The sequence below is a fragment of the Ischnura elegans genome, chromosome 9 (genome assembly GCF_921293095.1).
Source record: "Ischnura elegans chromosome 9, ioIscEleg1.1, whole genome shotgun sequence".
Lineage (NCBI taxonomy): Eukaryota > Metazoa > Arthropoda > Insecta > Odonata > Coenagrionidae > Ischnura > Ischnura elegans.
The window spans coordinates 9,246,839-9,263,037 of NC_060254.1; the positions used below are offsets into that span (position 1 = coordinate 9,246,839).

The window sequence follows — 16,199 nt, forward strand, 5'->3', positions numbered from 1 at the left end:
GCATTGCGTTTTGGATATTAAAGCTGAGATATTTGTGTATCCCGATTCATTAAAACTTTAAATAGAGGCATTTCTGAAGTGAAATCATTCACGATCACGATAAATAATATTTCGATAAAATTCGTTATACTAGCCCCAATTCATGCTAAGGCGCATTTGTTTCTAGATATTGATATTCAGTCCCAACGTAATTCGCTTACGAAGGGAACAGCTGTTACATCTTATTCGTATATCAAGAATTTGGTTGTTTTGTGGAAAATAATTAATAAACGTGTTTTTCATTGTAATTCGTAAAGTCGTTATGTTATGATATTACGTATGCATTGGGTGTTACAGTGGAACGTGGTCTCAACGTTTTTTGTATTTGAATTGAATAAGTTAGAGAAACTCGTAGAAATTTATTTTACTTTTTTAGCCCCTCAGAAAAACGTTTCTCTTTATAAATATTTACATTCACATTGTAGCCTACGTACCATGCGCTCGTTTTACGTGAAAGTGGAAATATTGCTTATACCTAAGTTAGCCAGCTTAAAAGTAAACGATCCTTAAGTAACAAGTAGCAAACAAAAAGTGTAAGACCTCCCACAGTGAGCATAACAGGCCGAAGGCCTTTTTCGGGGGGGCCTAGGGGGGGCAGAGCCCCCCCAGCGAGCTAAGCGAGTAAATAAATATATGCGCCGCGGCGAAATAATGTTGAGATAAAGTTCATCTGTCAATTGACTATATGGTTAATATTGTTTAAAAAATTATTTTGTGCATTTCATATGAACTTTTTTATTTAAATAATTAAATTTAATGATAAACTTATTACTTTTTTACTGCTAAGAATTATTTTCAATTAAATGTTCTACCTCTACTGAAGCGGTCCACAGGCGCGACCGCGCTCCGTGATCACGGATACACGTCCCTCAGCAGTTGCAAACCGGGCAACTTGTGCGAGACGCGACTGCGTGGTATGGTGCCGGACAGTGTAGTTTCAAATGTTTTTTTGCACCAGTTTCCCGTATCCGTGATCACACAGCTTGGGATGTGTGGTTTTCGAAACCAGGCCTTACATAGAGCATTAATAATACGATTACAACCATGTTATCGCCGCTAAAAAGATCGCGAACTGGCGAAGAAAGCTCTCAACGAGTCCGGGAAGCACTCTAAAATGACAGAATAACGGCATAAATAATATTTTATTGAATGTTTCACGTAAATTATGAACATTACAAGACATTTAAGTAAAAGTTTGGGTTATCTGTGTTTTCCTATTATTCGTGCCGTCTCTCCCCATCATTAGCCCGGATAATCGGGAGTGTACTGCACTTGAAAATTTTCATGCCTATATATTTCATTACGACCAAGTTTTTAATGTTACTACATCATCCTCAAGATGTAAATGATGTAGTAACATTGAAACCTAGGCCGTAATAAATTTTATACTCGTGAAAAATTGCAAATATTTATTTCAATATGAGCCTAAAGAGGGATTTGTTTTCAAATATGTCCAGTCTTTTTCGTATTGTTTAAAAATGGAGCAATAACTCTCAGCCATAAAGGAATGTTAGCCTGATTAAACTGTTGTAAAGCCCCAGAGGGGCCTCAACTTGAACCCCCCCCCCCCCCCCAAAGGCCAGGGCACGACAGGCGAAGGGTGCGCGCGTGGCCGTCCCGAGGAGTACGACAGCATTAGGAATTAAAACGGCCGTATTTCATATCGCGGAGAGCCATAAAGTCCGCCGAGGGCAAACAAGAGGTAGGGGAAGGGCAACACGCGGGAGGCGTCGCGGTACATGGGTAGCCATGACTGCAGGGAAGAGTTGGCACGAAAGGGACCCATAATGCATAGCGGCGGGAGGAGGCAGTGGATGCGAGCTCTAGGTGGGGTTTTTCAATTCATTTTGGTGACTCGGTTCATGCGATTCGCTTCTCGCCGAGAATCGTTCACTAAAATCGCTCAAAATGAGCACAATAGGTAAACCGCGCTAGCCCAATGCATGCAATGAAAAATACGCGCCAAGTGGACTCAATGAACCACGCGTACCAAATCTCATTCAGCAAAAGCTCAGGCAAGCATTGAAACCCACAAAATGGTCAATTAATTTATTTATTTATGTATTTAATCCAGTCCAAAAACAGCACGAGGCCAGTTACGGAGGACTACAATAACAGGAGAAACAATTCAATAATATTAAGCAACGTAACCAATAATGAACAAAAATATTCAACAGTATTTACAAATAAACAACAAATAATAGTAAATTTCATTGGGTGGTGCGAGGAATAGGGGGGAAATTACGATAGTGATGGTGCAAGATGGATGAGGGATGAAAAAAAGGATCAAAATTTGGAACACATTTGGCATAGGAGTTAATGGAAGAAGGAAGTCTGGATAGAAAAGAACGTTTAGAGACAGAAAGGCGGGGGATGAAACAATGAGCAAAGAAATGACTTACAAAGAGAGCTTTATAGAAATCCTAATATGCACTTATATCTTTGAGAGGACTACAGTTAATGACTGCAAAATTTTAAATCGGAATCGGCACATAATAATTATCCGACCCAGCACGTGACCTCGAATTTTTGAAACTTAATCTTGGTCGCTTGCGCAGAGATAAATAATTCCTCTAGTTCACATTTACTATGAGGACTAAATTTTTATTAAAAAAAGAGCTAGAACGCGTGCAAAGAGCTGCTTGTTACATAAAAGTCGATAATAATGTCTTTTTAGTGTAACTGACCTCTTAGATAACCTCAGATGGGAATATCTGTCACGCCGTAGACTGAAGAATAGACTAAAACTATTAAATAAATTCCAGAGCAGTGTATTTTCTGACTAAGTCTAGCCATATCTTAGGAACGCTAATATACTACAGAAGATCAAATCATATAAATAAAATAAGAGAGATAGACTGCAGAACAGACAGATTCAGAAAGTCTTTTTCCCACGATCAATAAGAGACTATAACGGCAGCGTTAGAACTAACAAATAGATGACTCGTATTGTAGCCTATAACTTATGTATACCTTAATGCATCTTTCTGAATTTTATAATTATTTCTAACAGCATGTTTTGTGTGTTCTAGCTTCATTGGCAGAGAACCTTTATGATTAGTTGGCAAGCACTACTTTTGGTTGAAAGTGGTAGTACTATTTGTATGCATGCGTAACGTTTTTGGTCCGTGTGGTGTGCATGTGGGAATCCAATCGCATGCTGCATGCTGGTGATTGAACGCCCCCAGCCAAATACCCTAGAGGTGACTCGCAGGGTATTATGTAGATGCAGAATACTGCAAATAAAAATAAAATAACCAATGAACTAAATGAAGTGGAAATAGGGTAGTTTCCTTCATCTAAGAAAACGAAATGCATTGATTGCGATTCGTTACCCACCATTAGTGTATTCATAGTACACAAATTATTTGGTTTTAGAAATCCCAGTTTAGACGAATGGCAATGGTCAATTTTAACCTCATTTGAAAAAGGCCAGATTGCCGCCCATGCGATGCCACTCAATGTGACGTCACAGGGACCTAGTTTCTATACGAGTAAATAGGAGTTTTACATCGTCTGAGATTACCAATGCATGCATGAGGCACAGAGCTCAGGGAAACATGTCTTAATAATCACCTATTAAAATTGCCTATGGTCGAAAAGTTTTCTTCGTTTGATAGGGTATTAATAATCCTTATTTAAGCCAAGCGCTACCTGCTAGCAGAGCACTCAGCTACCTGATATGCGTGACGTATTTTGTACTGTGTGGTGTGCATGTTCTAATTTCATGCTGCATGCTGGTGATTGATCACCCCCTGCCAAACACCCTAGAGGTGGCTCGCAGGGTATTATGTAGAGGGAAATAGATGTCAGCTGGCGCAACGATGTGCCCCGTATAAAACGGCCTTGATAAATACTTGCATCGAATACCTTCACTCAATTCATTCGGCTCATAAGAGTGAATGACGATGATGATTCGGCTCATAAGAGTGAATGAGTAGATGACGATCCACTACAATGAACTACTCATATGAAGTGCGTGCAGTGCGTGGAGAGAAAGGGCTAGGAGGGGAAGAGAAGCAAGGGCGGGGGCCCACAGAATTTATTCCCGAAACAAAACGCAGATTAGGATCGTCGGACAGGGAAGAGGTGTCGCGAGGAACGGCTGCCGTCCGCCCAAATATCGTTTCCCGAAACAGCGGCCCACTCATAAATAAGGGAAAAACGCTGAACGGCGCTTAAACATTCGGTGAGGGACAACTCCCACAGCGAAGGCGTGAAAAGAAAAGGACCCGAAGAATAAATGCCTCCTCGAATTGTTTTCTGGAAATAACTTGGGGACACCACCGGCTCCAACTGTCGAAAGCACACAGCATGGGCGACACTCAAGTTAGGGCGGCCGAAAATTTGTTTTCGAATGTGCGGATGAATTTTTTTATTTATATTTTCTCTATTAAATGAAATTAAGGAGGAAAAGGAGTTGAATTATTATTATTCTTAATAAGCTCTTTTTCATGAGCTTTATAACGGTCTGAGAGAAAACTGTTGTCAATAGATAATACTTTGCTACTGAAAATCACGCAATAAATTTAAAAGACAAAAGTAAAGGATATTAAATAAAAAAACACTACAAGCGATTCGTTACTATACCTCTTTTAATATCATTTATCCATTAAACTAAAAAAACGCTTATGTGATAAATATATCCATGGAAAAATGAGTTCCATGTGGGGTAAAGTTAATATGAATAGTTTTAAGCCATTCAAAATCATGACTCTCAATGGCAAAGATCACATTTATCGACAATTATTTTGTTCCTGTCAGCCAAAATGTCCACCGCAGAAATAAGAAAGACCCGAGACTTCGTTCGTTCAATGGTATTAGGCAAATCAACGAAGTTTCCTTTTCATTTACGAGACTTCGTCACTATGAAGTAGGTAGTTTAAGATACAGTTCACAGGGTATTTTCAAACGCGATTCAGAAGGGTAAAATGCAATGTGATCAAACTGATTTTTTCTGCAGTTAGTTGGCTGTTCACCACATTTTTAGGATTAAAAATTTTCCACTCTTAGAAATTTGATTAAAACACGCGTTAAATTCATTAAAAATATGGGAAAATCGATAACATAACGCTTGCAAGACTGGAACTGATAAAATTCGTAATTTTGGGCGATTTACCACCTTTCTACGAATCATGGGGATATGAAAGCGGGGATTTTCCTTTGAAAAGTAAAAATCCATGAAACACAAAGGATTTGTACAGTCACTCATTTGTATAGGCACAAAAATTGCGTCGCAAGCCACGTTAATGATTCATATTTTCGTAAAAAAAATGTGTTGTCGCCCCCTCCACATCCGCGTCCGTCCACCTCAATCCACTGAGTGATGATGTTTCAAGTGCGTCATGAAATAATTAGTTGTTTCAGGAGTGACTTTTTGGAATCCACTTAACATAATGAAGAGTAAAGAAAACTTTGTAATTCCACGTAAATATTAAATGTACGTTTAATTTAATGTTCGACGTGGCACGTCTACATCTGGAAAATACATAAAAATATGAAAATGTAACAAATATGCATAGAAGGCAGAGAATAAACAGTAATACGCAAAGTTATTTCAAAGCATTTCAAAAACATAATGATCTCAGGTGAAGATTAAGGGGTGGAATTCCCAGGGGCGGAATCTCATCCCTTTGGCCAAGCTCCGAACCCTGAGACTTCCACTCCTTAGCTCTTACCTCAGACCGTTGAGTTTCTGTAAGTTTTTGAAATAATTAAAGAATTTTGTTTGTGACTATTTATTCTCTGCCTTCTATGCATTTGTACCAGATGATGATGTGCCACGTCGAAACTTATATATATAAGATATTTTTGTGGAATTTTTTGACGTGGACACTTAGGAAGGAGGACGATAGAAGACTGGGGCATTCGAGATGTGGGTGTGGCGAAGAATGGAGAAGGTGAAGTGGATGGAGAGGAGGAGGAACGACGAAGTGCTGGACATGGTGGGTGAGGAGAGGCAGCTTTTAGATGAGACACGGAGGAGACAGAAGGTATGGAAGGAGCGAGTACTTAGCGGGGATGGGATGTTGAAAACAATGCTAGAGGGAAGAATGTTAGGTAAACGAGGGAGGGGAAGGAAAAGAATGGAATTTTTAGATAGAATGAAAGGTAGTAGGTCTTATTGTGCACTGAAGAGGGAAGTGCGTTATGTAAGGGAAGGCTCACGGAATTCTTCTTAAGCACTCCATGGAAACCTACCTTAATCGGTAGAATACTTTAGTAAAATATGTCTCACGAAGATTAGGAATGAGGGTCCGCTGGCGGTTGGAGATGGGAAAAGAGGAGCAGAGATTTCCCTTCGAAGAGATAGGGGAGGGATAATACGAAAACAGTGTGCGCTACAGATAAGGTATATCGCTTTCACGTAATGGAGCCATTAGAACACGCTCCGCTCTCCGACTGCTAGTGATGCTTTGGAAATTATGAGTCGTACTTCGCGCGAAAAACCAAACTTGATCCCTTGCACACACTCTCGACTACTCCGCGTGCGATGGAAGATAAAGCAACCAAAAACAGCACGACAGCATTAAGGCATTGAAGACTAATTGAGCTGTAATGATGTAACTTTCAGCATTAAGACTTGCGATACAGTGATAGCTATGGTATGTGGCAAGTACATGGAGACGTCAACCAATATCTGTTTTATTATTATATTTTTACTCATTTCTTCATTCCCATTCCACCGAAAAAAGCTCATAATGGCCTTTTATATCAGCGTTTCGTCAATAGATAAAATTACACGTGCACAAACAACCACGCCCTGGATAGGGGCTACCTACCCTGGCCCGTCACCATCGAGGTCGGGAAAGAACAGGCCATTCATATTTTTATGAAGAACAGGCATTTAACGTTAACAGCAGTTTCTTATTATATAAATTAACCTCAGAACGTACAGGACTGGACTTTTTGAAAAAATACCTTTGGAAGATATTGAAACTCTTCCAAATTGGCGATAAAAATATGAAGAAAAAATATTAACATTAATTTTCAAGAGTCGCTTATGGAAACGATTCCCGCTTTTCAAATACTGCAAGGAAATGAGAAATGTCGCCACAGATATCGGCGCTAATGATAACAAAAAACAAATATAAATAATTGACATGTGTAATTGAATATAATAATAATATAATTGAATATAATAATAAACATGAATTAAACTCATAGGTCACAAAAGATAGAACCCAAGCTATAGATGACGGGAGGCCAACAAAATCGAAAAGAGTCGCTTATGGAAACCATTTCCGCCAGAAAGAAAATAAGAAATGCTGTCACAGATATCGGCGTTAAAAGTACAAGAAATAAATATAAATATTAAAATATGAATAAAAAATGGCCCAAAAAAGATAAAAACCAAACAATAAATGGCGGGAGGCCTAGAGAACCGGCAAGGCGCTCATGGACATGATTTCCGCATTTCAAATCCAGCGAGGAAATAAGAGATGTCGCCACAGAAGCGACGGCCAACCACAAACACGGAGTCCACCCTCATCCACCTCTCAGCAAATTCCGCCCTCGGCCACCCTGGCACTTCCATCGGACCCAAGGCCCCGCGACCAGCGATCACGTATCCTCGCCTCGCTGCCCGAGTTGGGAAAGATATCGAAAAAACTAACTGCTTAAAAGTATATGCTACTTTCTTGGATAAGTAAATTACAAAAGTTTTAAAATCTGCAGTAAATACGTAGCTATAAGACGAAAAACTTTCATGAATGGCCTTTATTACAACAGCATTTTCAATACAGTTATTCATGATATTTTCCCATCAAAAGGTACCAAGATACTACACTAAGAAACTAAGAAGTGGCTACATGGCCTGAGAAGTGTGCCTTCCAAGGATTGCATCCATGATTTTAACACACTATAGTAGTGACTTCAAAAATAGACCTCATCAGTTAAACATAAAAAGAGCAACAACATCGAAGGAAAAATTTAAACAGCACTGAAGTTACCAGGGGTTGCCAGTTGAGCTGGTAAAGAAAAGCTGTTTATTAGCTACATCGATACGTCTTTTTTCGGAGCTTATGTCTCCACTCCTATACATACTCAGTTGCTTTACATCCCTACATGTCTTCTTACCGCATTCTTGGTTTGTAGTCAACTAAACACGGATGGATAGCGCATGAAAAAAACTAATACGACCCTAAGCGTTCCGTAAAGTTCACGCAAAATTTACCATAGATTGTAAATCCACCAAAAACTGCGCTAATTTTTTGCGTTATTTTCACCATATTCCGGAGTATCATGCTACGGGCTCCCACAATTATTTTATTGCTATTTTTATTCCTATAAACCGGCCTCCTAAAAGGACATCACTTCTGTAATACGCCAAAGCATTTCTACGAAGCGAAGCGAAGGACTGTAACGACTGGTTACAGATGATTCGTAATTCTTACGTCACCACCGTCTTCGGAATACACCGAGGACAATGGAAATTATATTCTCCATAAATTTATATTCGAAATGTGACGCTACCAAAGAATCATGAAGATAGAATGGATAGTCCGCGTAAGTATACCGAGGAAGTGCTAAGAAGAGTGGGAGAAAAGACAATCCGAATTCGAATCTCGCTGTCCTGTGCCCAGCAAGCGAGCGCGTGTCTGATTATGGCTTGGTTGAGGGCTACATGTCTGATATGTAGAGATACGTGACTTCGCCCTTTCAGTAATAGTTTATCGCATTTTGTGGCGTCTATTTTTATTTTCATAATTAGGTAGATGACGATAAAATGTAGTAAAACACAGTTATATGACAAAATACAGAATATATTTTAAATAATCATGTTGTAGAACAATAATGAATTAAGGAATAAGACATACAGTGGCGGAGGTGTAGCTTGCCCGCGCCCACTTGTAGTTCGCGGCCACGTAGCAGCCAGCCAACTAGCCAACTAGCAGCTGGCCAGTCGCTCAAATTCTTTAAGCGGTGAGTGTCGGTGGAGCATTAAAACTGCGATCTGCCAAAATGTACGAATTTTGGCGTAGAAAAGGCAAATTTGCGTAAAAATATCATAAAGGTCCAGTCATCTCATCTTTGTCGCAATTATTTGCGCACATCGCATCTATATCGCTTTATCGCATTTGCGATTTTCACGCATCTCTACTGATATGGAATCACCCCGCGCCACACACCCTGGTGGTGGCTTGCACTGTACCTCGTAGACGTAGATGAAAGCACCTCGATCTCCTCATCTGGCATTCCGTCATTCTCAACCCCGGAAGCGAAGGACTGTAACGACTGGTTACAGATGATTCGTAATGCTTACGTCACCACCGTATTTGGAATACACCGAGGACAATGGAAACTATTCTCCATAAAATCCGATGCGTCACAGTAACTTATTTTCCCATCGGGCAAGGTCGCAAAGCACTGGGAAAGTTGGGCTGCAAAACAACCCGATTAGGATGCAGAGAGAATCTTCTTGGCGAGGAATGCACATAAACTAGGAGAGTAGATAACAAATCATTGACGAACAAAACTCTTGGCAAAGGCAGTCAGCACGCAGAGGGACGACCCCGTCAAGCGACCTTAGCACTTAAGTTATGGCACGCTCCTATCGGCGTCATCGATACGAAACCGGCAGCCGTGCCCTGCATCGGCCAATGCCACTCCACACGAGTGCGAAGGACTCACATGCGACGTGCTAATCCATGTGGACATTAGTTAAACGCCAAAGGGGAATTTCGGCCCGAGAGCCCAGATCTGCACCCAAAAATCATCACCTCCCGGTGCCATTAAGAAAGCTGATGAAGTCTTCACGGGTTATCCACCGGGTAGACGACATCATCATCACTGATCAACAATCCCAAGAATGGTTTGACCTCCACTCAATTCTCCTATCAGCTAATCAATTCACACCTACGCATTTCTTCCCTTTCACATCCTCCTTTAAGTGTTCCACATGTTTTTTTCGAGGTCTTTCTTCTCCGCTCTTGCCATCCACTTGTGCCTCAACGATTTCCTTCGTCAATAACTAGAAGACCTCAATAGCATCATATGCAACGAGAACATCGGGTCAATTATTTAAATGTCAAACTTGAAATATTATACTACTGTAGAATATCGTTGTGTCTCAATGCAGTGGGGTGGCCAGGAATTTCGTTGGAGGGGTTCCAAAACCAGTAAGGAAAGTTTTTGAAAAACAGGGTACTAACTGTAAGTAGAAGGCTTTAAACTAATTTTAACACTTTTCATAATCGAAAAAACTTCATTTGTCATAGAAATCTTTCGCAAATTCATGGTTTTGCTTTCTTTTAGGAGGGATATTAATTGTGTTTTTACATTTCGAGGGGGGGTCCGGACCCCCCGGACCTCACCCTCGTTACACCACTGTATCAATGCGATTAGGAAAACAGTCTTCTTATCTAGGTGCTGCCTTTTTTATTATATGCTATCAGTCGTATTATCGCGGTTAATGGAATGACTAAATCCCTTCACAACGAGTGAAATATAGAGTTACCGTTTCTAACACATTTGGTTGAAACAATAAATTTATACTGGTAGTATTTTTATAACTGAGTGACAAACTTTGCAACAGGTTAGTGAATTAAATTGAAGTTTAAACAAAAACATTAATTTTAGCGCTATAAAACATAATTAAATTACAGTACTTTGTCATAGTTGAATGACTATAAAAAATCTAAAAGATACGACGGAAATGAGAATAAAAAATGCACCTAAAGTTTCAAAAGAAAATAAAATGTGATTTTAAAATAAAGAGAAGTTAGAGTGGTGCCATATAAGTGTGCGGATGCAGCCGACAAAAAAATTGCCGATCGACAATAGGCATTAAGCGCAATCAAACTGACTATTGGAGCTTATGGTAACAAATAAATTCACATAATTTATTCACAGATCCCGTCCCCGGGAGAGCTTTGGAATAAAACTGAAAGGAGATATTGGAGATTTATGTATCTGAAGATGACTGAGTGAGCGTGGATATAATCTTCATTTATTCGAAAATGATAAACATTTTTAAATAAATAAAACATAGTGGCACTTATCCACAAAATTAAATGTGGAAATTAAATTTTGTGGAAAATTGCTACGATCTTTCATTTATTTAAATATGTCTAGCTTCCGCCAATTGAAGCCTGAATCTGTTGAACTTATTCGGATAAATATTTTGTTATTTCAAACTATGACTCATGTACAATCTCGCATCATCCCGTAAAATTTCAAGAAAGCTTTAATCCGATCATTCAACTTTCAATATCGTAGGGCCTTCATTCGAATCCTAAATTCAAATTAGACTTCTTGCAAACATCCCGAGAAAGTGAGAAGGCGTCGAAGAGCATGGGAGGGGTGAAGACGGGTCTGTCGGGAGACCGCTCGACCTCTAGCTATTCGACCGCAATGTTTTTTGGCATCAAAGAACCGTGAGGGAGAGAGACGGAGACGGACACGCGAAGAGAATTCAGCGGAGCAAAAATCAGAGTGCGGGCGACTGAAAACGAAGAACACCTCTGAAAGGGCAAACGCCGAAGAGCACACAAGGACCCAACAAATGTTGGGAGAGGGATTTCCTGGGAGTGTTTTCGGAAAAAATTTATGAAGAACTTTCGCTCCCCCCACCTCATTCCTGACTTCATGAAACCTTGCGTCCATTAAAAACGAGACCATATCATTATTAAAGTCTTCTACCGATTAAGGAAGGTTTCCATGGAGTGCTTAGGAAGAATTCCGGGAGCCTCCCCTTACATCATGCACTTCCCTCTTCAGTGCACAATTATATCTACTACCTTTCATTCTATCTAAAAATCCTATTCTTTTTCTTCCCCTCCCTCGTTTACCTAACATTCTTCCCTCTAACACTGTTTTCAACATCCCATCCCCGCTAAGTACTCCCTCAATCCATACCTTCTGTCTCCTCCGTGTCTCATCTAAAAAGAGGGGAAAAATAGAAGAAATACTCATTGGTTAATAACGGCGTTCGTAGAAACATCCTCACCATGGGTGGGGGGCCGCAGCCCTGATTTATCTAGGCACAACTAGAGATACCGAAGAAATGGGAGGGCAGTGAAGAGATTGAGGCGGGTGCAAACGAGTCGGACCACTGGACCCCTCACTCTCCAACCGCAACATTCTTTCTGCATCAAATAAACGAAAGAGAAAGAGAGAGAGATGGACACGCGAAGAGAACTCAGCGGAGCAAACGGAGTGCGGGCAAGTGAAAATGAAGGATTGGCCGGGCAGCTTTCGTCCGGATATGCGACGCGGAAAACGTCAGTCCGAATCGCCGAATGTCGGCGCGTCTCGAAAGGAGAAAAAGGAGTACGGGTGGGGTTGGGAGTCCCCGAAAGCAAATGGCAAAAGCGGTTCCCACGTCAAGGCGCCGAAGAAAGGGAGAGCCAAACGGATCGCAAGATATCACCTGGCAGAGCACAATCGATAGAGCAGGCCACGGATTTCGGCGTTATTCGAGGCGTTCACAAGAAGCGCGCCAGGAATACCAAATTAAGCGACCAATGTGAGTTGCTTCGTGGAATATGCCTGTGTTAAGGCCGTTTTACACGGGGTACATCATGGCGCACGGTTAGCACTGAAAACATTTGTTGAAATTGAGAGAATGCGAGCTCGGCATTAGAGCAGGAGCTATTTTGCCATCTCGCATGCGGTCTAGCTTTGAACGACTCAATTTTGACAGCGCCTTCGTACATATGTCAGATTGCGCTCTGACGTGCCCCGAGTAAATCGGCCTTTATATCCATAGACATTTGTCGAAAACGTTGACTAAAAGACAACAAAGTGTTACCCACTGATCGATAATTGGCCGGTTTTGAATTTTTCGGGAAAAGTCGCATTAAAATATCGAACGCACAGAGTCTAAGTAGTATTTTTCATGCTCTATGAATCCATGACATCAGGAAGAGAACTGCAATAGCAAAGGAGGCGTTCATGAACAGGAAGGAGCTTATGAGAGGATCGTTATGCAAGAGTTTAAAGAAATGGTTAGATAAGAGTTTGATCTGGAGAGTAGCTCTTTACGGTGCGGGAACGAGGACACTATGGAAGGAGGAAGAGAGAAGACTCGAGGCATTCGAGATGTGGGTGTGGCGAAGAATGGAGAAGGTGAAGTGGACGGAGAGGAGGAGGAATGGCGAAGTGCTGGACATGGTGGGTGAGGACAGGCAGCTTTTAAATGAGATACGGAGGAGACAGAAGGCATGGATGGAGGTAGTACTTAGCGGGGAGGGGATGTTGAAAACAGTGTTAGAGAGAAGAATTTAAGGAAAACGAGGGAGAGGGAGGAAGAGAATAGGATTTTTAGATAGAATGAAAGGGAGTAGGCCTAACAAGAATTGAGGAAAGAAGTGCTTGAAGGCAAGGAAGGCTCCTAGAATGCTTCTCAAGTACTTCATTTAAACTTACATTAATCGGTAGAATACTATAATAATAATGAATCCATGATTTTCTAATTTCGAACGGTGAATTGTGGAATTAGAACTCCCCATAAAAATTATGTGGAAATAAAAATAATTGAGACTTCTACTCAGAAATAGATAGCGATGCGACCAGTGGCGGACGCCGGATAGGGGCAGTGAGTGGCTAGGTCGCGGATAACCTCCCAGCAGTAGTTAAGTCAGGGAAGTTGCGAAAATTTCGAGGCTTTAAACAACACTGTAAGGTCGTCTTATTATTAATTTTCCAATGAATTAAGTTTTTAAAACAAATATTTATACTAAATCTCCATTTCATCTAATAAAAATTGGATTCATCAGGATAATGGCTACAGCCCACTCTAACCCCTCTGGATTTGCCACTGGATGTGGTCAAGAAACAACTCTATACCGTTTAATTAGCTAGTCTCCAGCTCTTTGCTTAAACAGAGTGGAGAAAAACCATTGACCAATGCCATTCGTCTAAACTGGGATTTCTGAAACCAAATAATTTGTATAATATGAATACACTAATGGTGGGTAACGAATCGCAATCAATGCCTTTCAATTTCTTTGATGGAGGAAACTACCCTATTATCACAACCTTGAATAGTTCTGCAGAAGAATGATATATTGCGATCAATCCACGCTATTTTTTCTATTAACGGCTGCGAAGCTAATTGCCCGTTAAGTGCTGAGTGTCAGTGCATTGCTAACATTCTCTACCAACCAGAGAGCTCAGTTGCTTCTGCTGTGTTCGGTATGACAGCAAGGGAGAGTTTTCGGAGGACATACTAAGGGCCCAGGACGTTACGCGCCGCTTCAAAACGAAAAGATCACGCAGGGAGTTGAACTGGAGGGCTGGATCATGTGGATGGAGGAGACAAAGTGTCCACGGGCCGAGGTCTGCGGCTGACGGGTGTGGGAAGAGATGGGCGCGTGGGAACGATCAAAGCAGGCTGAGCATGCGGGAGGTGGACGGTCTGGCTGATGGATGGTCGGGCGGTGCGATGGATGGAGGCCGTCGGATGAGGTTGGAGCGAAGTAGAAAGCAGAAGCAAACTCGAGGGCTTTTGATGTTGCCCCGTGGAACGGAGGCAAATACAAACTGGGCCATTGCATTTTGTTACCCTTAACTCTATTGTCAACTGAGTTAATTGAAGTTTTCCTGGATATCAGACAATTGCTTACGGGGTTAATCTCTCGCCTGCCAAACCGGTGGTCGCGGGTTTGAGTCTCGCCTGGGCATGGGTGATTTTATATTGTTGTCCAAATATATTAAAATTATTGTAAATAGAGGCACCTGTGATAATTACAAAAATTATTACTATTATTTGCGTAAAATCGAGACTGACCCACATCTCGTGATATAAAAAAAATATATATATATAAATAAATTAATTTATTTATTGCCTTCAAATCCTTGCTGAAGATGCAAAGAAATTTTCAACACAACCTTGCTATAGTCCGAATTGTAGATAGGTACCTGAAAATTAACTATTTTCCATTTGATCGCCGGAATACAATTTGTGCGTGTCTCATTTTTTATTCCCATACCACCGAAAAAGCGCATATTGGCCTTTTACAGCAGAGTTCTTCAAGAAGTTAACAATTACACGAGCACGAACAACCATACCGCGGATAGGGGTAACCTACCCACGCGGGACACGAGACCGCGATCTCTTGTTTGGCAAACTGAGCAGAGATTACACCATTCGCCCGAGAAATTTACCCAGTTTGAACTAGGATGTCAGTTCCAGAGATCCTGGAATGTATTGAGAGTATTAATTGGATGATGAGGCTTATTGCAGAGAGGGATGTATTATAAAAAAGCTTAAATGTTTCTTTTAATACCGGTGGTTGATATATTAAAAAAATAAGAGCGAAAAATCTTTCTGAATTTTGTTTAAATAGTAGTTATATGTGATTTTTAAGGGGTGGAGAAAAGGTTTATCTAGCGGCCCCTAGTGTCCACCAAGTGCATACCAGTTTATACAAAAATTGGCGATAAATTTAAATTAACACTTAAAAGAATTAGCACCACAGCTTTGGGCATATTAAGAAAAAAAAATAGTCTCCACTGGATGCCATTTATCATTCTTATACAAGACTAACAAGAAATTTCCCGACGCACTGTATTGAAATTAAGTTGAATGGTTTCGTAGCAGCCTCAGTGGCTTTTAAACAGTTTACTCCCCTACTCCATATCATTTCCCATGATATTTTCCTCCCAATATGTCTTATTTCATGTATCACGGTTTGAATTAGCAAATAACGGGTGACGAGTGAATGAAACTCTTAAATAATTAATTACGACACGGCGCATTCCTGCTTCGTACAGTCAACTCAAAAATCAATCCCCACGCTTACATCGCCAGGCTTCGCATTGCCTATATGAATGAGAGGAGATTATACCATTCGCCGGATAAATTTACCCAGTTTGAACTAGGATGTCAGTTTCAGTGCTCCTAGAATGTACTGAGGGTAATAAATGGATGATGAGGCTTATTGTAGAGAGGGCTGCATTTTTTTAAAGCCAAAATGTTTCTTTTAATGCCGGTGGTTGATATATTAAAAAAAATAAGAGCGAAAAATCTTTCTGAATTTTGTTTAAAGAGTAGTTGATGATCGGGTGCTAGATTCTCACGCTAAGTTCTCCCTACATACGGATAATTTATCGCTTATATTTTCTGTAAACATTAACCCTAACAGTGCCGAGGGCCTATATATCGGCATATTTGCCGGCCTCGGTGGCGACGGGGTTAATCTCTCGCCTGCCAA

General features: G+C 40.7%; 1 protein-coding gene across 1 annotated transcript in view; it reads right to left on the bottom strand.

Moving 5' to 3' along the window:
* Positions 1 to 9,237, bottom strand: part of LOC124165881 (lysine-specific histone demethylase 1A-like) — a 63,369-nt gene extending 54,132 nt beyond the window's left edge. Inside the window, exon 1 of the mRNA XM_046543422.1 lies at positions 9,171 to 9,237. Coding sequence (XP_046399378.1) covers positions 9,171 to 9,237 — 67 coding nt within the window. The remainder of the gene's footprint in view (positions 1 to 9,170) is intronic.
* Positions 9,238 to 16,199: the final 6,962 nt, after the last annotated feature.